Genomic DNA, 20,812 nt, shown 5'->3' on the forward strand with positions numbered 1-20,812 from the left:
GAGGAGGGCAATTCGACTATGTATCAAAACCTTTAAAATGCTTATCCTTTAATCTAGCAATTACACATATTGGAATTTTGCCTAAAGAAATAACTGGACAAGTACACAAAATGTCTGTGTGGATATCCACCACAGCCTTTTTATAATAGTAAATGTACTCTAAATATCCATCTGTGGGAACTAAAGTATGGTACCTCTTTTTTTTTTTTTTTTTTAATTATTTCTTTCTTTATTTTTGGCTGCGTTGGGTTTTCGTTGCTACGCAAGGGCTACTCTTCATTGCGGTGCACGGGCTTCTCATTGCGGTGGCTTCTCTTGTTGCAGAGCGTGGGCTCTATGCGTGCGGGCTCAATAGCTGTGGCTTGTGGGCTCCAGAGCGCGGGCTCAGTAGTTGTGGCGCACAGGCTTAGTTGCTCCGCAGCATGTGGGATCTTCCCGGACCAGGGATCGAACTCATGTCCCCTGCACTGGCAGGTGGATTCTTAACCACTGCGCCACCAGGTAAGTCCCAGTATGGTACCTCCTTGCACAATGGAGTATTATGCAGTTTTAACAGTGATGATTGGTTAGTGTTTACTGACATGGAAAAAAGTGATACTAATGAGTATGTATAAGAAAATTCTATTTTTCTGAAATAGGCATGTGTGTGTACACATCTATAGGAAAAAAGTTCAGAAGAATACACAGCAATATATTAGCAGTGGTTATCTCTGAAAGGTGGGCTTATGAATAAAAGATTCCTGTTCTTGGGGCTTCCCTGGTGGTGCAGTGGTTGAGAATCTGCCTGCCAATGCAAGGGACACGGGTTCAAGCCCTGGTTTGGGAAGATCTCACATGCCACGGAGCAACTAGGCCTGTGAGCCACAATTACTGAGCCTGCGCGTCTGGAGCCTGTGCTCCGCAACAAGAGAGGCTGCAGTAGTGAGAGGCCCACGCACAGCGATTTAGAGTGGCCCCCACTTGCCGCAACTAGAGAAGCCCTCGCAGAGAAATGAAGACCCAACACAGCCAAAAATAAATAAAAAAATAAATAAAATTAAAAAACAAACAAAAAAAACTATAAGAAAAAGATGCCTGTTCTTTATACTTTTCTATATTGTTCGAATTTTTGTCAATGAAAATTTTTATTGTTATAACTTTAAAAAGCTATTTTCTTTTAAATTATACTTTTATCATTCTTTTTATATAAATTCACATTTGTAACATTTTATTAAGATTGCCTCAAACCTCTAAACTGGGCAGTGGCATGGCAATTATTCAGCTAAACTTCAACTGGCTTCTGCATCAGGTGTGATCTCAGGTTCCTAATTGCTAAGCCACAGCTGAAGGCTCCTCTCAGACCACTCCTTCAGCAGCTTCTCCCCTAAACTTGACCTCACCAGTGATTTTTTTCCTGCCATGTGTTTTGACTCACCCAGCCCCAGTCTTCTGCTTTTAATTTTCATTTGACTGCTAACCATAGCCCAGGCAGAAATACTAAGAGGAGACAATCCTTAAATAAAAAACAAAACTCCTATGGCCATAAATCACAGCTAATTTACTTCTGCATCTTTCTCCAAATCAGCTAAGAAAAATTCAACACAGATTTCTCAAAAGTTTTCAAACTGAAAAGGATTGTACTTCAGAAACAGGAGTTCTCTGACTTCAATCATCCAGTCTCAGAGACGAAAAGAGATCTTAAGAGGTACAAACTACCATGTATAAAATAAATAAGCTACAAGGATATATTGTATAGCACAGGGATTATAGCCAACATTTTATAACAACTTTAAATGGAGTATAATCTATAAAAATTTTGAATCCATATGTGGTACACCTGAAACTCATATTGTAAATCAACTATAACTCAATAAAATTCTTTTTTTATTGCTTTTTTTATTTGAATTTTATTTTATTTTTTTATAAGCAGGTTCTTAGTTATCTGTTTTATACATATTAGTGTATATATGTCAATCCCAACCTCTCAAATTAAAAAAATCTTAGTGGTCGTTTAATAGAACCCCCATCACATGCTTTAATATTGGTGACCCCAAAATGTCAGATAACAAAAGAGTGGGGGACTCACTACATAAAAACCACCCAGAGAATTTTAAAAGAATATAGATTTCTGAATACCACTCCAGACATTCTGGGGGAAGCTCAAGTATCCCTTATTTATTTTAAAGTTCTCTAAGTAATTCACATACACTGCCAGTTTGGAACCCCCTGGGCTAACCTTATTAGTCAGTTATTGCTCCATAACAAACAACTACAAAATGTCAGCAATGTACTATAGTAAACACTCATTTCTCATAGGGCTGGGGGTTGACTATAGGCTTGGCTGGATGGTTCTGCTCTAAACTACAGGTTCAGCTTGTCTTGGCTCCTGTGTACAGGTTGAGTTCTGATCTTCTCCAGGAGTATTCACTTTGGGGTCCCAGCTGAAAGGGCAGAAGCTACCTGGGGGAACCTCTTTTTATGGAGGTGGTAGTGGTACAAGGGGCATGCCCAATTGTGCAAGCACTTTTCACACCCCTGTTTGTACATGTCTGCTAACATCCCACTGGCTAAAGCAAGTCTCATAGCTGAGCCCAAAGACAAAGGGGTAGAGAAGTCTATTCTTTTTATGGAGGTAAGAAGGAGTGACTATGTAATGAATATTTTTTAACAATAATCTATCAGAGATCCCATACTTGAACACCATTAGTTATGCTCTATCAGAATGTTTTCAGTTCCAAGTAATAGAAAACAAACACTATCCAAATTAACTTAAACTAAAAGAGATTTATTGGCTCAGGTTTAAAAAAAAAAAAAGCCAGAGGTAGTGCCCTCTCCTGTGAGTTGGTTTTTGGCCCCAGTAAAGTTTCATTCATGGAAAACATTGCATTCCTTCAGGAAATCTTTGTCAGCATCAGCTGCATGCTAGGCATCACAATAGCCTCTGGGAGAAAGAGATAGTCCTTCCTAGCTGGGGGAGGGGGAGGGCGTACATCTAAAAATTAATCATTACAACTCAGTGTGATAAACACTAAACAGACATAGAGTGGGGGCGGAGAGGAGGAGTAAGGGGCAAATCCTACTTCACACTCCCAACCCAGCCAAAATTCTGGCCTTGCTGGATCTCCTGCTGGAGGGTCTAGCTGCATAATGAAGCCCTGATAAGCAGTAATGAGAACTCTGGGACTGACAAATTGGCCCTGGTAGGAGAGGATCACAGTACTTGAGTTCAGTCCAGAAACACTGGAATGATTTATGGTGCAGCCCCAGTGCAAGCCTGGGACTGACCTCTGACCCAACTCAAGAAATTGGACCCCACTTCCTAGAGAACGGCGCGGTCTTTTTAAAAAATGAAAAAAGTTCCCTAGTGGCCTATTGGTTAGGATTTGGGGCTTTTACTGCCGTGGCCTGGGTTCAGTCCCTGGTGGGGGAACTGAGATCCCACAAGCCTCAAAAACAACAGTAACAACCAAAAAAAAAAAAATGGAAAGAGTGGATAAAGTCATTCATTCATTCAGCAAATTTATACCGAAAGTCTACTTCTAGTCCCTGAAAATACAGTGATGGGTACAACAGATCTGGTCCCTGTCCTTATGAAGTTTACTGTCAAATATTAATCAAACAGTTATACGAATAAAAGGAAAATTGCGGGGCTTCCCTGGTGGCACAGTGGTTGAGAGTCTGCCTGCCGATGCAGGGGACACGGGTTCGTGCCCCGGTCCGGAAGGATCCCACATGCCGCGGAGCGGCTGGGCCCGTGAGCCATGGCCGCTGAGCCTGCGCTTCCAGAGCCTGTGCTCCGCAACAGGAGAGGCCACAACAGTGAGAGGCCCGCATACCGCAAAAACAAAGTAAAATTGCAACAATGTTGACAGAGGCTTTGAAAGGGAAGGTCAAAATCTGAAAGAGTGATACTTGTGCTAAGATCAGGAGGATGAGTAGGAGTTAACTAGGTGAAGAAGGATTGTTCCAGGCAGAGGGAACATCAGAGCAAAGGGCCTGTGAACAAGAGGGTCTGAATGCTGGCCAGCATAGTGGGGACAGAGAACAAGATCAACCGGCTTTAAACTTCATTCAACAAATATTTACTGAGCACCTACTATGGCCTATGCACTGTTCTAGATGCTGAGAAACAACACTGAACAAAACAAAGTCTCTGCTTCTCACAGAACTTATAGTCTAGTCGGAGAGACCCCATAATAATATTGGTGGAAGAGAATAATTGTTGGGTTGAGCCATGACAATAGTAACTATAATTCACTGAAGACCTGCTACATCCCAGGTACTGCCAGGCACTTCCTATTTGTTGTCACTGATTTTCTCACCTACCCTGCTGGTAGGTACTAGTTGCATTTTATAGATGAGGAAACCGAGGCTCATGAGGTTAAGTAACCTACCTAAACAGCAAAGCTAGGAAGTTGGAGTCACCTGGCCCCATCTGACTCCAAAGCCCCACCACATCACAAGCATGAGCAGGTGGAGAGGCATCATCACCTGATACAAGATGGAGCAAAGATTGGCACCACTAATAGTACACCCACCAAGGGGTGTGCACAAGTCATCCTGAGCCCCCTGCCAGCGCGTCAGGAGACTTTTGTTGGGGCTTCTTGTGATTACATGCAGGGATTATTGTGATTAATTTGCTTGTAATTACAACTCCAGTTGAAGGCACCATTCTTGTTACCCACATGGCCTTAATGGTCCTCAATTCTGTAGATGGGCATAAGCCAAGGAGGCCAGGGTTACAGACATCTGAACAAAAAAGTGCTGTAGGAATTCAAAGAGTAGCCTTACTCTGCCTGAGGAGAAGAGACTTCAGCACTATAATTCTGTCAGTATGAAAGGCTTCTCACCCAAACAGTCCCTGTGAGTGGGTAGAGAGACTGAAGAGGTATCTCTGGGTTTTGCCAGCAGGTCTTCTTGTCATTCAATTGTTCAGTATTGCGCTGAATACAGAATGAAGATTTTCTCCATCTTTCAGCAAATGGAAATTTTCAGCTGCAATTCAAAAATTTCTCCAAGGGTTTAACTCATAAAGGATTGTACCAAAGAAATAGCTTCTCTGACAAAGACAATCACACATAAATTGTAGTAAGAGGTATAGCATAGTAATTAAGAGTGTAAGCTCTGGAACCAAAGCATCTGGTTTTGCATCTTGGCTCTGCCACTTGCTAGTTTAATGACCTTGGATAAGTTACTTCAATTCTCTGGACCTCAGTTTCATAATCTGTAACATGGAAACAGAATTTTTACTTACTTCATAGGGTTGTTGTAAGGATAAAATGGGTTTGCACAGGTAAAGTGCTTTGAACAATGCTTAGTACATTGTAAGTATTCAATAAGTAATTGGCTAGAGGTAGTAGTGGCATGATAAGCAAATAAATGTAAGCTGTTATGAGTGGCAATAGCCATTAACTGCATTTATATACTAGGCTAAGAGCGCCACTTGTATTATCTAATGTAATGCACCCAGACACCTAATGGGGAGGGTGCTATGATAATATTATCCTCATTCTGTAGATGAGAAAACTGAGGTTTGGAGCATTTAATTATTTGTCCAAGGTTACACAGCTAGTGGGCAGTAGGACTGGGACTCAAATCGAGGTCTGTCTGACTCCAAAGCTTATGGTCATCTTAAGAGTTAAAGTCAGCAGTCAAAGGAGCTCATCTGACCTGGCTGGCTACTAGAGAGACCTGCAGGAGGGCAGCCTGGTGCCTAGCAGGGGCAGCCAAGCTACTGGAGGGGCAAGCTGTGACAGTTAGCCAGGTAGGTCAAAAGGAAGGGACACGAGGTTACAGGCAAGAGCCTGGGAACTTGAGAATGGCATCCATTGGGCTAAGAATCATGAAGGAGAGATAAAGCAAGGAGTTAAGTACACGGAGGAATTAGAGTGAGTCAAATGGAGCTAAATAATTCTATTTTACCACTGTGTATGTTTAAGTATGTCAGCTTGACTCTGTATGTACACATATGTACTGAGCATATGTCATTTGCCTATGTGTATATATATATGTAATGAGTATATCAGCTTGCCTCTGTACATATGCATAAGTGCCAAGCATATGTCCTTTTACTCTCTGTGTGCATATGTAGGGAATGAGTATATATAAGGTTGCCTCTGGGAGAGTGTGTATGTCTGCATATTTGAGTGTGACAGCTGGACCCTGTATTTGTACATGTAGCACATTTAAATGTGTATATCCATGCACACATTACTGTATACAGCAACTCATCAGTACATGTACATGTGAACTTGAATTGAGTCGGTGGTTTTCTAACTCTTCTCCCTTGGCAAACAGTTGAAAATCATTCCCTACAGTCTGATGGCCTTGGGACTCAGCATCAGGGTCAACATAGTTAGACCTGGCACTTAATCTGGGTTCCTAATTAAGGGAGTTGTAAAGGTGAAACAGCAAGACCACATTCTAAAGCTGTTTCTCTCAAAGCAGAACAATAGTGATGAGACTTTGGGCAGCTCTGATAGTGGTGACTTCAACAACAATGGGAGCAGGGGTCAGGGCAGGGCATGGAAAGCAGTGACAGTAGCCGCATTCATCCAACAATATGTAGAGATTGCCCATTATGTGCCAGGCAACCGTGTTAGGCAGTGAGGATGCAGATGTGAATCAGATAGACACAGTCCCTGTCCTATTGTCTAACAGGAAGTCAGACTTTAAACAATCAATTACAGTTATGAAGGGTTTTGCAAAGGAGGTGTAAAAGCACCAGGCAGGGACCCCTAACTCCTAGGGGTTGGGTACTAGTATCAAGGAAAGCTTCCCCTAAGACGTGATATTAAGCCAAACCTGGGAGACTGCTGAAGAGTTAGAGTGGGGTAGAGAGGGAACAGTATTCTATGAGGAAAGTTCAACATGTAAGAATGATAAAGAATAAGGCAAGTTTAAGAAACAGAGAAGGGCTTCCCTGGTGGCGCAGTGGTTGAGAGTCCGCCTGCCGATGCAGGCGACGCGGGTTCGTGCCGCGGTCCGAGAGGATCCCACATGCCGCGGAGCGGCTGGGCCCGTGAGCCATGGCCGCTGAGCCTGTGCGTCCGGAGCCTGTGCTCCGCAACGGGAGAGGCCACAACAGTGAGAGGCCCGCGTGCCGCCAAAAAAAAAAAAAAGAGAGAGAAAAGGCAGCTGTGGTTGAAACCTAGAGAGTGAGGAGTCAGATGACACAAAGGATGAAGTTAGAAACCAAACCACACCGGGCCTTTTAAGCCAGAATAAGGATTCAGATTTGATCCAAAGATTATGAATGGGGAATAAGCTGCTCAGATTTATGTTTTTAGAAGATTACTTGGTTATGGAACACTGTAAGTCAACTATACTTCAATTAAAAAAAAAAGATTACTTGGTTATATGCATGACCTGTAAGGTATGTTAATTGTATCTCAATGACACTGTTGAAAAATAGCTTGGGCTGTAGTGTGCAGAATGGATTGGAAAGCCAAAATGTACCCAAGAAAACCATGGGAGAGCTATTAGTGGTCTGGGTAAGTGATGATGGTGGCTTGAACTAAGGAAGATGGGGATAAGTAAATGAATTAGACAGGTTAAAGAAGTAAAATCAACAGAATTTGATGACGAACTAGATGTGGGAGCTGAGGGAGAGAATGTATCAAGCCATGGTTATTCCTAGGTTCAAGGGTGTTTACTAAAACAGCCACCTCTGGAGAAAAAGCCAGTTTGGAGAGAGGATGAGAAGCTCAGTTGTAGGCACACTGAGTTTGAGGGGCCACTGAGGCATCTGTAACAAGACATCCAATAGCAGTTGGATGTATAAGTCTGGTGCTCATAAGAGATTTACAATGGACATGTAAGTGTGGGATTCTGCAGAGAAAAAGTTAATTGAAGTCATAGAAGTGGGTGTGACAACTTAAAAGTATATGAGATACAGTTGGCCCTCAAACAACATGGATTTGAACTGCAAGGGTCCACTCAATTTTTTCAATAAATAGGTACTACAGTACTACACCCTATGAGGTTGGTTGACTCCTCCAACGCAGAGCTGTGGATTCAGAGGGCCAACCGTAAAGTTATACTCAGATTTTCAACTGTGAGGAGGGTTGGTCCCCCTAACCCCGTGTTGTTCAAAGGTCAACTGTACTATAAAATTAGAAGAGGGTCTAGCCTGAATCCCTGAGGAATTCCAATGGAGGGAAATGTGAAAGAACTGCCAGAAAATTAGGAGGAAAACCAGGGAAAGAACAGGGTCACAGAGACCAAGGAACAAAAATGTTTCAAGAAGGAGGACATGGCTAACTGGTCAAATGCTGCTAAAAGGTCAAGCAAGACGAGTACTGAATAGTGTCCAATGGATAGAGTCACTTGAAGTCATCGGTGATCTTAGCAAGAGCCATGTGGTAAAGTGGTAGAGGCAGGATCCAGATTGGAGCCTCCTGAGACATGAGTAGGAAGTAGGAAGTGGAGACAGAACATTTGGACAGCTTGGCTGTGAAGAGAAGAAGAGAAACAAAGCTAGAGGTGACTGGGTGGAGGAGGGACTTTTTGAGATGAGACTGTAAAATATTTAAACAATGATGGAAAAGATCCTGGGATGGGGGAATTGACTGTACAACACAGGAAAAACAATAATCAGATGTGTAAGATTCTTGAGAAGACAAGGAGGCGTGGAATTCAAAGCATGGATGGAGGGACTGACTTTTGAGGGAAGACACTTTCTTCTTTGAAACAAGAGGGAAGAGTGGAGGCTGATATGGGGGTAGGGTTGGGGGTTGTAGGTATGGTATTGAGACACTGAGGAACATCCTGGATCTTGGCTTCAGGGTCTCTTTCTCCAAAGAGCAAGGAGGGCAGCGTGGAGTGGGGATAGTGGGTGGGGGAGTGGCTGCATCAAAAGGTAGCTGAAGGCAGCTTTGGCCCCCTGTAATCTCCATCAACTCCCTCTTAGCCTTTCCACCCTAATCTTCATTACCATCTTTGCTGTGAGCAGTTGCAGTCTCTCAATCTTATGTAAAAAGTTACTTTCTCTTTAAACTGACTCCTGACATGCAATATATACAACAGATACCACTTCAGATCAAGTACACTGACCCCTCCCTTTCAATTGGATTACTGCCCCAAGTCCCTACCACACAGCAATTTGAGGTCAGATTTGAGAAGGAAGAGAAAATTGTGAAGTGGTCATTGATGATAAAGGAAGAGAAAGCACATGATTTTCCCCAGTAGCGCTCAGGAGAGATAGACAGCACCAGAGGCAGACACGAGAGGGACCCTGGAGTAGGCGTGCTTAGAAGGAAATCGGGAGCCTTTCCTCTCAGGTGGGCATTTATTAGCACTGGAAAAAGAAAACAACACCTCTTACTACTCACCTCTGGCTCAGGAGTTCTAAGGAAGATGGCCTTTTATGAGAGTTGGAGCAAAGTGGACCCTATGCTTTCTGAGTAGCCAGGCGTGACTTGAGGTGACCTAAATTCAGATTTTCTCCAATCTGGCATACCTTCTTTCTGTATAAATGCTGGCAAATGGCCAAGATTGGTTTAATCACCATTGAAATCCCCATGAAATAATTGATTTGAGTAATGATCATTGATGGATGCTAAAACCATGGGGTGAAATGTGGCTGGGGACAGGATATTCAGAGAGACTTAAACTATCACCCCACATATAACTAATTAACTATGAGTGAAAGGAAGTAACTTTATAATGGAGAGATCTAGCAGATGCTGCCTTCTCCAGGTGATCAAATTTAGCCTCACCAATGGTGGGGCAGCTTTCGACCATGTGGCTCCTGAAACTATGTAAACAGAGGTACCTGAAGTTATCTATAAGATGGTCTTGCCAAAGAAGTTTAACCTGAACCTAATCACGAGGAAGTAATCAAATAAATCCAGAATGTGGGGCACATTGATGAGGCCTGGACTTTAAAAGAAATTTAATGTCATGAAAAACAACAAAGGAGGGAGATTTCTTCTAGATTAAATTAGACTAAAGACACAAAACAACCAAACGCAATAAACCTTGATTGGATCTGAGAAAATAAACAGCAATAAAAGACATTCTTAAGACAACTGGATAAATTTGAATGTAGACTACATATAGAAGATATTACTGAGTTAATATTAATTTTCTCCAGTGTGATAATGGAGAAACATGGGATAATGGGATTGTGGATGTAGGAAAATGTTCTTATTCTTAGTATATGCACGCTGAAGAATTTAGGGGTGAAGTGTCAAAGTCTGCAACTTTCAAGTGGTTCAAAGAGAGGGAAAAGCAAACTGTTAACAATTGGTGAATCTAGGTGAGGGGTAAAAAAAGGATTTTTTAAAAATTCCATGCAATCTATTTCATTACTTCAAACATTTTTTTTTGCCATGACCTTGGATAGCTTCATGCTTCTAAGCATAAACTGTGCTTCTTAATATGCTAAATTAGATTGAAATCTTTAAAAGCATCATAGAAAGAAAATTGCTCTGCAAAGCTTTTTAGACATAAAAGAACTTCTCATTTGTGTAGGACTATAAGTGAAGATATGGTAAAGTGGGAGAGAGAGCCATGAAATAATAAAAAGAAAACTTTCTGGGAGTTGAAGACCTTTGGGTCTAGCACTTAACCACCGGAGGTGTCCGTTTCCTCATCAGCAAAGTGGGGCTAATTGTATCGCCTTCATTATCTTGCTGTACAGGCACAGGAGAAACAGGATATAAAAAGACTTTATAAACTGGAAATGGGAATGGAAACAAAGTGATTTTTGTTATCATACTATGGTGATGTCCTATTAGCAGTGGTTCTTCAACTTTATTACACCTAACAAGCAACAGGGAAGCTTGTTAGAAGTTTAGATTCCCAGTCTTGCCCTCAGAGATTCTGATTTCAGTAGGTCGGGGCAGGGGCGCAGAACTTGCTTTGGGAAAGCGCCCCAGATTCTCTGATGCAAGGGATCTGAAACACTTAGAGAGCTGCCCTGGAAGTTCCTGTGATCTAAAATCCTTGCTACTCAATGTTTGGCCCATGGATCATCAATATCACTGGTACCTGGAAGCTTGTTAGGAATGTAAAATTTGGCCCTAGCCCAGACTTACTGAATCAGAATCTGCATTTTTAACAAGATGCCCAGGTGATTCTTATCCACGTTAACGTTTGAGAAGCACTAAATGGCAAGACTGATGGGTGACCTCTCTTTTTTGCCTTGGTCACTGATTCTCAGCTTGCTGTCAGACAGAATTGGGTACCACCTTTGCCGTTGCTGATACCTTTAACCTCACTTAGCTCTTCTCTCTGCTTCTCTCTGCTAGGACTGTTCTCATCAGTCCTAGCAGATGTTGATAATCATAACCAGCCATAAGCAGACTAATCAAAGCATACTAACTCGGGATCTAAATCTAGTTAAGCTAGGTATGTGATTTTTTTCTTACTGTGGTGAAATACCACAAAATTTACCCTTCTAACTGTTTTTAAGTGTAAAGTTCAGTGACATTAAGTTTATCCACATTGTTGTACAACCATCTCCAAAACTTTGGGTATGTGATTTTGAATAAGACACTTAACCTCTCCAAGCTTCATTCCATTATCTTTAAAATATGGATAATATGACCTACTCCTACAGAGTATTTTAAGAATAAAATGAAATAATATATGAATGTTCTTAGCACCCATAGAAAATATTCAATAAATGCTAACTTCCTTCCATTTGAAGTAGGTTTTCAGGCAGCCCTGGATGTTTACAACAGATACCATCTACTGAAATCAACTGATAAAGTTTTAAAAACAAATACAAAAATCTACATATTCTGGGCACATTATTGCCTTAGAGTAGGGCAATCTGTAATATAGAAGTATTCTATAATCTATAAAAATGGGCAATTTAAAAGAGCTAAAGTAAATAGCAGCCAGTTACAACTTGTTGGGAAAATTACATTTTGGGAAGCAACAACCTTTTTGTGCCCATTATATAGAAATTCTTGTGTTGCCTATATTTAGATTGTTTTAGAAACAGTTTAAGTACAATCATTATGCTAATATCCATAACTTTCACAAACAGCACTTTCAACCTTGGGATTGATCCACTTGGATGCATGATTAGAGTTCCATTTATGTACACATTATCTTTTAAGGAGAATGCTACATAGAAAACTTGTGTGTTACATGCAGTAAATTGAAAAGATTAGTTTAACTTCAGAATTAGACTAATTAGAACAGGGGGAGGGAATCTAGACATCCTCTCCTCCAACACCCTTAATTTACAAACAAGGAAATTATATTAATCCAGAGAGTGATGAGTTACCAGCAAAGCTGGGACCAGAGCCCAGGTTACAGGAGTGTGTCCTGGTGTCACTTGACCTTGAAGGATGGGTGACACTTCAGCAGCACAGGTGATGGGAAGGGGTTGTGGAGATGCTGAGAGCACTTCAGTTAGAGGGATCAACAGAAGTAATTTCACAGAGCCTGGTTCTGAAACCAAGATGATAAGTGAGTTCAGGGATTGTCACAGAGTGGGGCGGCTGGAGGAAGAGATTAAGGTGAAGTTTTGTTATGGGAGAAGAGCGTCTTGGACTGTCCTGTAACACAGAATATCAGAAGAAAGGTTTAGGGATTTTGGGGGAGGTGATTTTATAGTTTATGTGGCCCTTTCATATGTATATTCTCATGTAATCGTTATAGCAGTCTTGGAAAGTATTTTACAGATGATGATCTAATATTCAGGAGGCCACATTCTTTGCAAAGCAAAGATGTGAACTCAGGCTCTGAATAGAAACACTGTGCATTCTGATTCTTAAAAGCATGAGCTCCAGAGCCAGGCCACTTGGGTTCAAATATCCCTGGCCCATTTAGAAGCCATATGACCTTAAGAGAAAAAAATAGTGGCTAAAACTTACAGTGTTTGTGTACCAGGCTCTGTTCTAAATACATATAACTAAATACATATTGCCCATTTAATCCGACATCCCTATGACATATATTCTATTATTATCACTATTTTAAAGCCTCCCCCTCCAAAAAAAGAAAGAGAGGAAGGAACAGGGATGCAGTTCCCCCCTAGATTCTCTGTTCCTCAATTAATAATATAATCTCAACTCCTTGGTATTCCACTCATTGCCTCCCCACTTGTGACACTGTGGTAAATGAGATTATTGTTCAAATTTTTCACACCCTCCCCTCACCTTCTTAAGAGGAGTCTACTTCCCTCCCCCTGACCTTTGGCTCAGCCACGTGACTTGCCTTGGCCAAGAAGATATTAGCAGATATGACACTGAAACTTGAAATGTGCTTCCACAGGTGGGCTTGCCCTCTTGTACTTCAGCCGTCACCATGAGAAGAGGTTCCCCTGGGCAGTTCCTGCCCCTGCAGCCTTGGGCTCAGTGAGAGCAGATGGGCCCCAGCAGCCTCCCAGATTTCCCAAAGGCTGAGTGACTAGAGTGACCACCTTCCATTCCTGCAGAAAGTGTAACACCAGCCCATCCAAAAACTCTTTGAGACTCAAGGATAAAAATCTAGAACCACATGCACCTCACCAGCAGAGCACCAGTGTGAGTTTCCTTCTTGGTTACTCTGGAAGCTAAACCAGATGATGAGACAAAAAGGAACCCGGGGCTTCCCAGGTGGCGCAGTGGTTGAGAGTCCACCTGCCGATGCAGGGGACATGGGTTCGTGCCCCGGTCCAGGAAGATCCCACATGCTGCGGAGCGGCTGGGCCCGTGAGCCATGGCCGCTGAGCCCGCGCGTCGGGAGCCTGTGCTCCGCAACAGGAGAGGCCACAACAGTGAGAGGCCCGCGTACCACAAAAAAAAAGGAACCGGAACCTTAACTTCTGCTACTATTTACAGTAGTTCCACTGTAACAGGTGTCCTTTTCATTAAAAATAACCGATTTCTTAAATAACAGGGTTTGGAATTTTTTCCCCCCAACAAACCCACCAAAGAGAAAATTCAGACCAGAACCTAATTAAATCTCTTAGCAGTTATCAGGAGTTAAGAAAGGGAGCCCAAGTTTATGCCTAGAGAACCCCCTACTCTGATGAACACACATGGTGAGTCTTTTCCCCCCACACTAGAGGTGCTGTGAGAATATTTTGCAAGTGGAACTGGAGCTGCGATCCCCTCACTCAGAAGTAGCAGGATCCCCATTCTGTCCACTCTAATCAGTGTCAACAGGGAAAAAACCTTCACGCACAATCTGGGCATCTGGATAATGTAGAAATGGAAGTTTTCCACCTAATGTTGACAAACTGCACTGTTAGGTTAATAATCGGCTTGCAAACCCTATTATACTGGGTAATAAAGGTTCAGTAGATATGTTCTTTAAAAATCTTACATAAATCACTCTTCTATAATCAAATCTCATTCTAAATGAACCAAAGGGCTGTTTAAGGAAATACTATGTTGAAAACTTTCACACACACCAAGAAATCACTGTTGTATCTGTTATGGAAGTTTTCTGTACTGGGTGTTCCTAAACCATGGTATCCATGGGGTACTTCCCCTACAGAGCAGCATCTCTACGGGGGGGCATCCATATCACAATGACAACAATAATATTAAAATGCTTTACATCACTCTTTATTTCAAAAGTGCTTTACTAACATAGACTAATCTTTACAACATTCAAGGGAGGTAGATAAGTATTACACCACTTTCACAGATGGAAAAACTGAGGCAGAGATTAGTAAGTTGTATTGAAGGGCATAATATACGGCACAATTAGAAAAGAATTTGTTGCAGACATGAATCACTGGTGACCTTTTCCGTGACTTCTGAGTCCCACCAACACAAAAGTAGCAGATGCAGCAAGGAAGCAGATGGTCGATATTTTGTCTAGTCCAAGGCTACACTTCACCTTATTGATACCACATGTTGAATATGCTGGTTTTGGGCAAGTATCTCCCTTACACACATTCTCACATGACTCCAACTGTAAAAGGGGGGACAGTGAAAACTGCTGTGGGTGCAGAAGGAGGGGTTGGAGAAACAGGGCTGGGAAGGCAGAAGATAGAAAAGGGCAAGGAAGAACAAAAGGACCAGCTGGGAAGCAGCCCAAAAGAGATGAAAGCCACAGCAGAAAAGAAGTGTCATTCCATTTGAACAGCTCAGACATCCAGAGATACTATTAAAAGGGTAATTCTTAGCAATGACATTACAGAGCCACTCTTCTTGGCTTTGCCAAATATAATTATCAGGTCCTTCTGACATTCCCAGGGGGCAGAACCATTCCTTTCCTCTGGTCCAGACCAAGTGTTGATGTAATTGACCTGACACTGCAGAAGCTGTTGACAACTCAAATGCACTGCCCCACCATACCTCTCTTCTGTTCTCTTTCTTCTTAAAAAAAAAAAAAAGCCAATGCATTTTAAGATTCTCCCTGAAAAGTTCCTAAAATATTTGCTAATTTTTAATGCATTAATAAGGTAGGATTCCATGTTTGATTTTTGGAAACAGACTGTAATAGGGATACATGGGAATTAACATCCCCTCTCAGCCAGTGTACCTTTACACAACATGGGACACTTAAAAAATACGCTGAAATTTGTGGATGCCAGCTAGAAAAGAATTGAAGCTCAAGATAAAGAAATCCAGTTGAGGGACTTTCCTGGTGGTCCAGTAGGTAAGATTCCACACTCCCAATGCAGGGGCCTGGGTTCGATCCCTCGTCGGGGAACTAGATCCCACATGCATGCCGCAACTAAGAAGCCCGCGTGCCAAAAGTAAAAAAAATAAAAATAAAAAATAAGATCCTGCATGTTGCAATTTGCAATTAAGACCTGGCACAGCGCAGCCAAAATAAATTAAATAAATAAATATTTAAAAAAATAAAAAAAGAAATCCCGTTGACCCTTGAACAACATGGATTTCAACTGTGCTGGTCCACTTATACTCAGATTTTTTTTTTTCAGTAAATGGGTACTACAGCACACCGTCTGCAGTTGATTGAATCCCCAGATGCAGAACTGCAGATACAGAGGGCTGAATGTAAAGTTATAAGCGGATTTTCCACAGCTGGGGGTGGTGGGCACCCCTAGCCCCCTGGTTGTTAAGCATCAACTATAGTCTTTCCTGCTCTTTCAAGTGTGAAGCCATTATATATAAGAGATGGTGACTGATGCACCACCAGCTGCACTGGAGGTACTGATGGCAGAGGGAGCACCAAATTGAGTCGGGGGACAAGGACCCAGCAGGGAGGGGTTAAAACGTCAGATGAACAGGTGCAAAAGGCAGCACAGGAGGCTGAAGAGGCAGAAGCCAGAGCAAAGAGGTGACAGCCAAAGAGGAGACGGGAGGAGGTGCTGGTGTTTGAGGCTGAGTGGGTGGGAACAACTGCACTAGTTCATGTCTAGGCCTCTCCTAGGACACGTCAGCCAGAAATGCACCCGTTCTTTATTTCAATCAGCATCATTCTTTCCGGCATCTAGCTTTAAAACTTTACCCATCCCCTCCAACAAAAGCAATGTGCTGCCAAGCCTGACTGATTCCACTTCAGCAACACCCTTCACGTTGGTCTCCCTCGTTTTTTACTGGGTGCTCCTATCATCTCATCCTAACCAAACCCTCCTACCTCATCTCCTGAACTCCAGTCTTCTCTAAACTCAATTCCATCTTCTAATCTTCCTCCTGGAGCACAGTTTTGATCATGTTACTGCCTAATTTGGATATTCTCCCATGTCCTCCCAATTATGTGTCTCACCATCTTGAACCTTCAACAGGACCTTGCATCTAGTGAAGTTCCTCTCCTTTCTGAATCTGCACCTACCAAAATACCAACTCTAAAGATTTAGCTCAAATGCCACCTCCTCCAGGCTTTCCTTCAAGCTTCTTCACTCTCTGCTGAGCTTCAAATCCTTTAGAAGACGTGCCTGATCAAGTACATGATAGCTGTATACAAGTCTTATGTCCCCTACTGGGCTGTGTCCATTATTTGGCAGGTCAGGGGATGGTGAACTGTGTCTTAGTATTTATCGGTCAATTCTCTACAGCATCTACCAAGAAATGATTATTGCATTTCCACCTCAGGTAAGGAACTACTCAAAAGTGGAATGAATTGGGATGTACCTGTTCATGAGTGGAGGCATTACAAGTATCCTATAGATGTGATCTGGCTCTCGGGGTAAAGCAAATCCACGATATAGCTTTGAGGGATGGGGTGGGGGAAGGCAGGTGGGCCTATTTGTTTTTGAGTCGAGAGACCTAGGACTGAGGTTCTGCTTTGCTGTTCACTAGGTTTCAGCCTGGTGCAGGCTGTTCTTCTCTGAGCATCATTTCCTCACTTCTGCAGGACTTCACAGAACTAAGGACCAAATAAGACACATTTGTGAACTCTACACCAGTGGTTCTCAATCCCAATTGGGCATCATCACTCCCTGTAAAGCTTCCAAAAAATATAGAGGACCAGGCCTCAACCCAGGTAAACTGAATGAGAATCCCCTGGGAGTGGGACCCAGTGGGACTAATTTTTTATAAAATACTGTTTCCAATGCATACTCAAGGTTGAAAACTGTTATAAACTCGTAAATACCGTTAACAGTAGAACAAGGTGCTTTAGCCTGCTGGTTTAATTATCCTTTATTTGTTCAGTTAGGAATTAGTTCGATGCTTTTATAGTTCCATTATGTGTGTGAGCATTTTTTGTGTTGTTCTACATTGTTATTTGTGTGATTAGGTGGTAAATTCTGAGAGAGGAATAATATCCGGCACAATGCTGTACACAAAAGTGTACCTAACCTAATGGGTGTTTTTTTTTTTTTTTTTTAAGAACAGGTAAAAGGTTCACAGGTCCTCTAAAACCTTGCTACACAGAATTGTGGTGACCAGACAAGCAGAACCGGCATAACCTGGGAGCTTGTGAGAAATGCACAATCTCAGGGCCCCCCCACCAGAATCTGCATATTAAGGAGATTTCCAGATGGCTCAAGAGGTGAAGCAAAGGCAAACTTTTCTCAGTCCACACCATCTGTGTTGAGGACCTGCCCTAATGTCTCCCATAAATCGGTTACGCGTGGGACTTTTTCCAGATGCTGCTTCTCTAAAGGGTCCATTTGGTAAAAACTAAATTAAGAACGCAAATCCTTACAAAAGTATCCTTCCTTTGAAAGAAGACTAGTCTTCACAGGGTTCCTTCAAATAACCAGTTCCCCTAAGATATTTAAAATATGATCAGTGTATAAAATAAATTGATATCCGCTTAAGTTTTATGCAGTGCATATATTAGTATATTAGTATATACAGACCCCAGGACCCAAATTCCAAAATTATGAAAGGAAGGAAGCTTAGCCACTGCAGTAAACTCTCCCTGTTGACCCACATCCTCCAGACAATTATGATGTTAGCAGTACTCATCCAAGACCGTGCAGATCAAATCACAGTCAAGGAGCTGTAGCAGATTCTAACCATCATCTAGACCAACTCTCCTGTTCTATAGACGGGAAACACCAGGGCCAAAGACTAAATGGAGTAACTTAAGGTCACACAGCACTTGAGACAGAGCCAAGCTCAGAATTCAAGCCCTGACTCCTCGTCCTACACTCCCTATATAGCCTCTGTCACACACACTCCTCCTTCCCCACCACATGGCCTTGAACTTTCATTCTCAGAAATTGCTGACCTGCCTTGGCACTTAACTGCCACTTTGCTTCTTCCAGCTACTGTTATGCCCAACTCCCAAGGCTGTTTTTCACACTAGGCTACAGGAGAAGAAGTTATATCACAGCTCAGTCAAAATATCCATTGATCAATCCACGTTTCCAAATATATTGGTAATGGATTCTGCAAAAGCTCAATACTAACTGCATACTATGCAGACTATGTAGCATCACTATTAGCTAGCACCAGGAGCATGGCGAGGGAAGGGCCTTGCCTTAGGTGGCTAAAGATTAAAAACAAGGGCAACCGTTTACTCAGTAGTACAAAGTCGGTAGGAAACTACAGCAGGAAGGCAAAAACTGTAGCACAGTGGGGGCGGGCAGCACCTTTCAAAAACATACACAGTGTGACTATAAAATCACAAGTCTTGTCTTTTAATAAAACAAGCATGACAGAATGTAGAGCTCTAAACGAACGTTTCTCCCTCAAAGTAGTCACATCCTTAGTTCCAACAAAGCTACACCTGCTGGAGACATTATTTGGAACTCCTCTTTGGGGAGAGGAAGGACTTAAAAGGCAGCCTATGAGCCACATTAGAAAAGAGCCTTCCATTAGGTTCGGCTGTTTAAAAACAGAAAATCCACACTCCAAAGATGACATTGAAAAAATGAAAAGTGTGCTGTAGCTCTTGTGGAGGCTCCGAAAGACCTCTAGCAAATTCTGAGCGACAGCTTCACCACTGGAGAAACGTGTGTCCTCCCAGGACAGCCGCTTTCAATGGGAGGGCGTTCATTTGGATAGACAAGGTCTGACGTCTATTTAAAAAAAAAAAACAAAAAACCCCACAAAACCCAGCCACACTCCTTTATAGTCACACTTGCATTTGATTAAAAAAATACAACAACAACACTCACACATGGTTCTTGTATGAATTCTAATTAAGAGACATTACATTCAGAATGATAGCACTCATAGTGATAATTTTCAGAAGACTCGAACAGCTTCTTTGCCACTTCAGGGGTACATAGGGTGCAGCTGTTTACCTGAATATATTCTTAAATAAGTGACTACTACCACTGTCATCTTCCTAGTTGTAGCTCTGTGACAGGCTACCGACCGCAAGTTCGTGTTCCAGGCCTTCTTTGCCAACACAGGTTAATTACAAGGGAGCCACACCCCACCGTCTTAGGGTGAATTGGGAAAGGGCCGGTTAAATGAGGAAACAGGCCATTCCTTGGTAAAAGTTTGCAGTTTTCTTTCCCAATACATCTTCTTTTTATTGAGAACTTCCATTTTTATCCTGTGCTCCTCCTCTGCCATCTCACACTCTCGCTCTAGCTGCTGGATTTTGGCCACATGCACCTCATTCATCTGTATCAGCTGCAGTTGTAAGATGGACATTTGTTGATGGTGTTCTTCCTCATGCATCTTTTTTAAAGCACCTTCCTGAGAGGTTTTGCTCCTGTAGTTTTTATTGGCTGTTATTCTGACAGCCGAACACGAGGGTTCAGGTTGAGAGGTCCCCTCACATACTGGGAAATGTATGAACTCTTTCTCATCATCGCACAGTTCTCTATTTGAAACAGCAAATGATTCTGAAAAACAGTAGCAGAAAACATGTTCAAAGATTTTACAGGCAGAGAGTAAATCAATCCTATTTCAAATGACAGGGTCCCCCACGACAGGATGATCTGAAGTAGCATCTGCTCTGGTCTGCATGTTCACAGGTACCCCTGCCCCACCTGACTTCTCAAAAACCCATAAATCGAGAGCAATTTTCCCTGAAGAAGTAACGATAAAGGGTTTCATTATGTCATTTCTGGCACTTCGAACTACGGGAACAGTGGTCAGAGATTGTGCTTATCAAGAATTGGAGGGCTTCCCTGGTGGCGCAGTGGTTGAGAGTCCGCCTGCCGATGCAGGGGACGCGGGTTCGTGCCCCGGTCCGGGAAGATCCCACATGCTGCGGAGCGGCTGGGCCCGTGAGCCATGGCCGCTGAGCCTGCGTATCCGGAGCCTGTGCTCCGCAACCGGAGAGGCCACAACAGTGAGAGGCCCGCGTACCGCAAAAAAAAAAAAAAAAAAAAAAGAATTGGAGACCTGGTTACGTGGATATAAATCCTAACATGACATGTGCACGACTCCCAGTGAGCAGAAGACCACAGTGTGAGGCCAGCAGTGGGTTTTCAGATTAAGTTCTCCCTCAGTCTCTCTCCCTCTCTGACTCTCATTCAGCCACGAACACTGAAGTTCAGTCTCCACAAGGGCGCCTTTGCTGTGGGTCCTGGTCACAGGTCTTAACCCTT

General features: G+C 42.6%; 1 protein-coding gene across 3 annotated transcripts in view; it reads right to left on the minus strand.

Annotated features, from left to right (window-relative positions):
* Positions 1-20,812, minus strand: part of TMEFF1 (transmembrane protein with EGF like and two follistatin like domains 1) — a 142,995-nt gene that overhangs the window by 95,378 nt on the left and 26,805 nt on the right. For 2 of the 3 annotated variants that reach the window (XM_032635709.1, XM_032635710.1), the window contains one exon: positions 14,480-20,101. The exons of the other annotated variant lie outside the window; for it this stretch is intronic. In XM_032635709.1, coding sequence (XP_032491600.1) covers positions 19,692-20,101 — 410 coding nt within the window. In that variant the 3' untranslated portion in view covers positions 14,480-19,691. Of the gene's footprint in view, positions 1-14,479; positions 20,102-20,812 lie in introns of those variants that run through there. 3 annotated transcript variants of the gene reach the window in all.

This window comes from Phocoena sinus, chromosome 6 (assembly GCF_008692025.1).
Source record: "Phocoena sinus isolate mPhoSin1 chromosome 6, mPhoSin1.pri, whole genome shotgun sequence".
NCBI classification, from domain to species: domain Eukaryota; kingdom Metazoa; phylum Chordata; class Mammalia; order Artiodactyla; family Phocoenidae; genus Phocoena; species Phocoena sinus.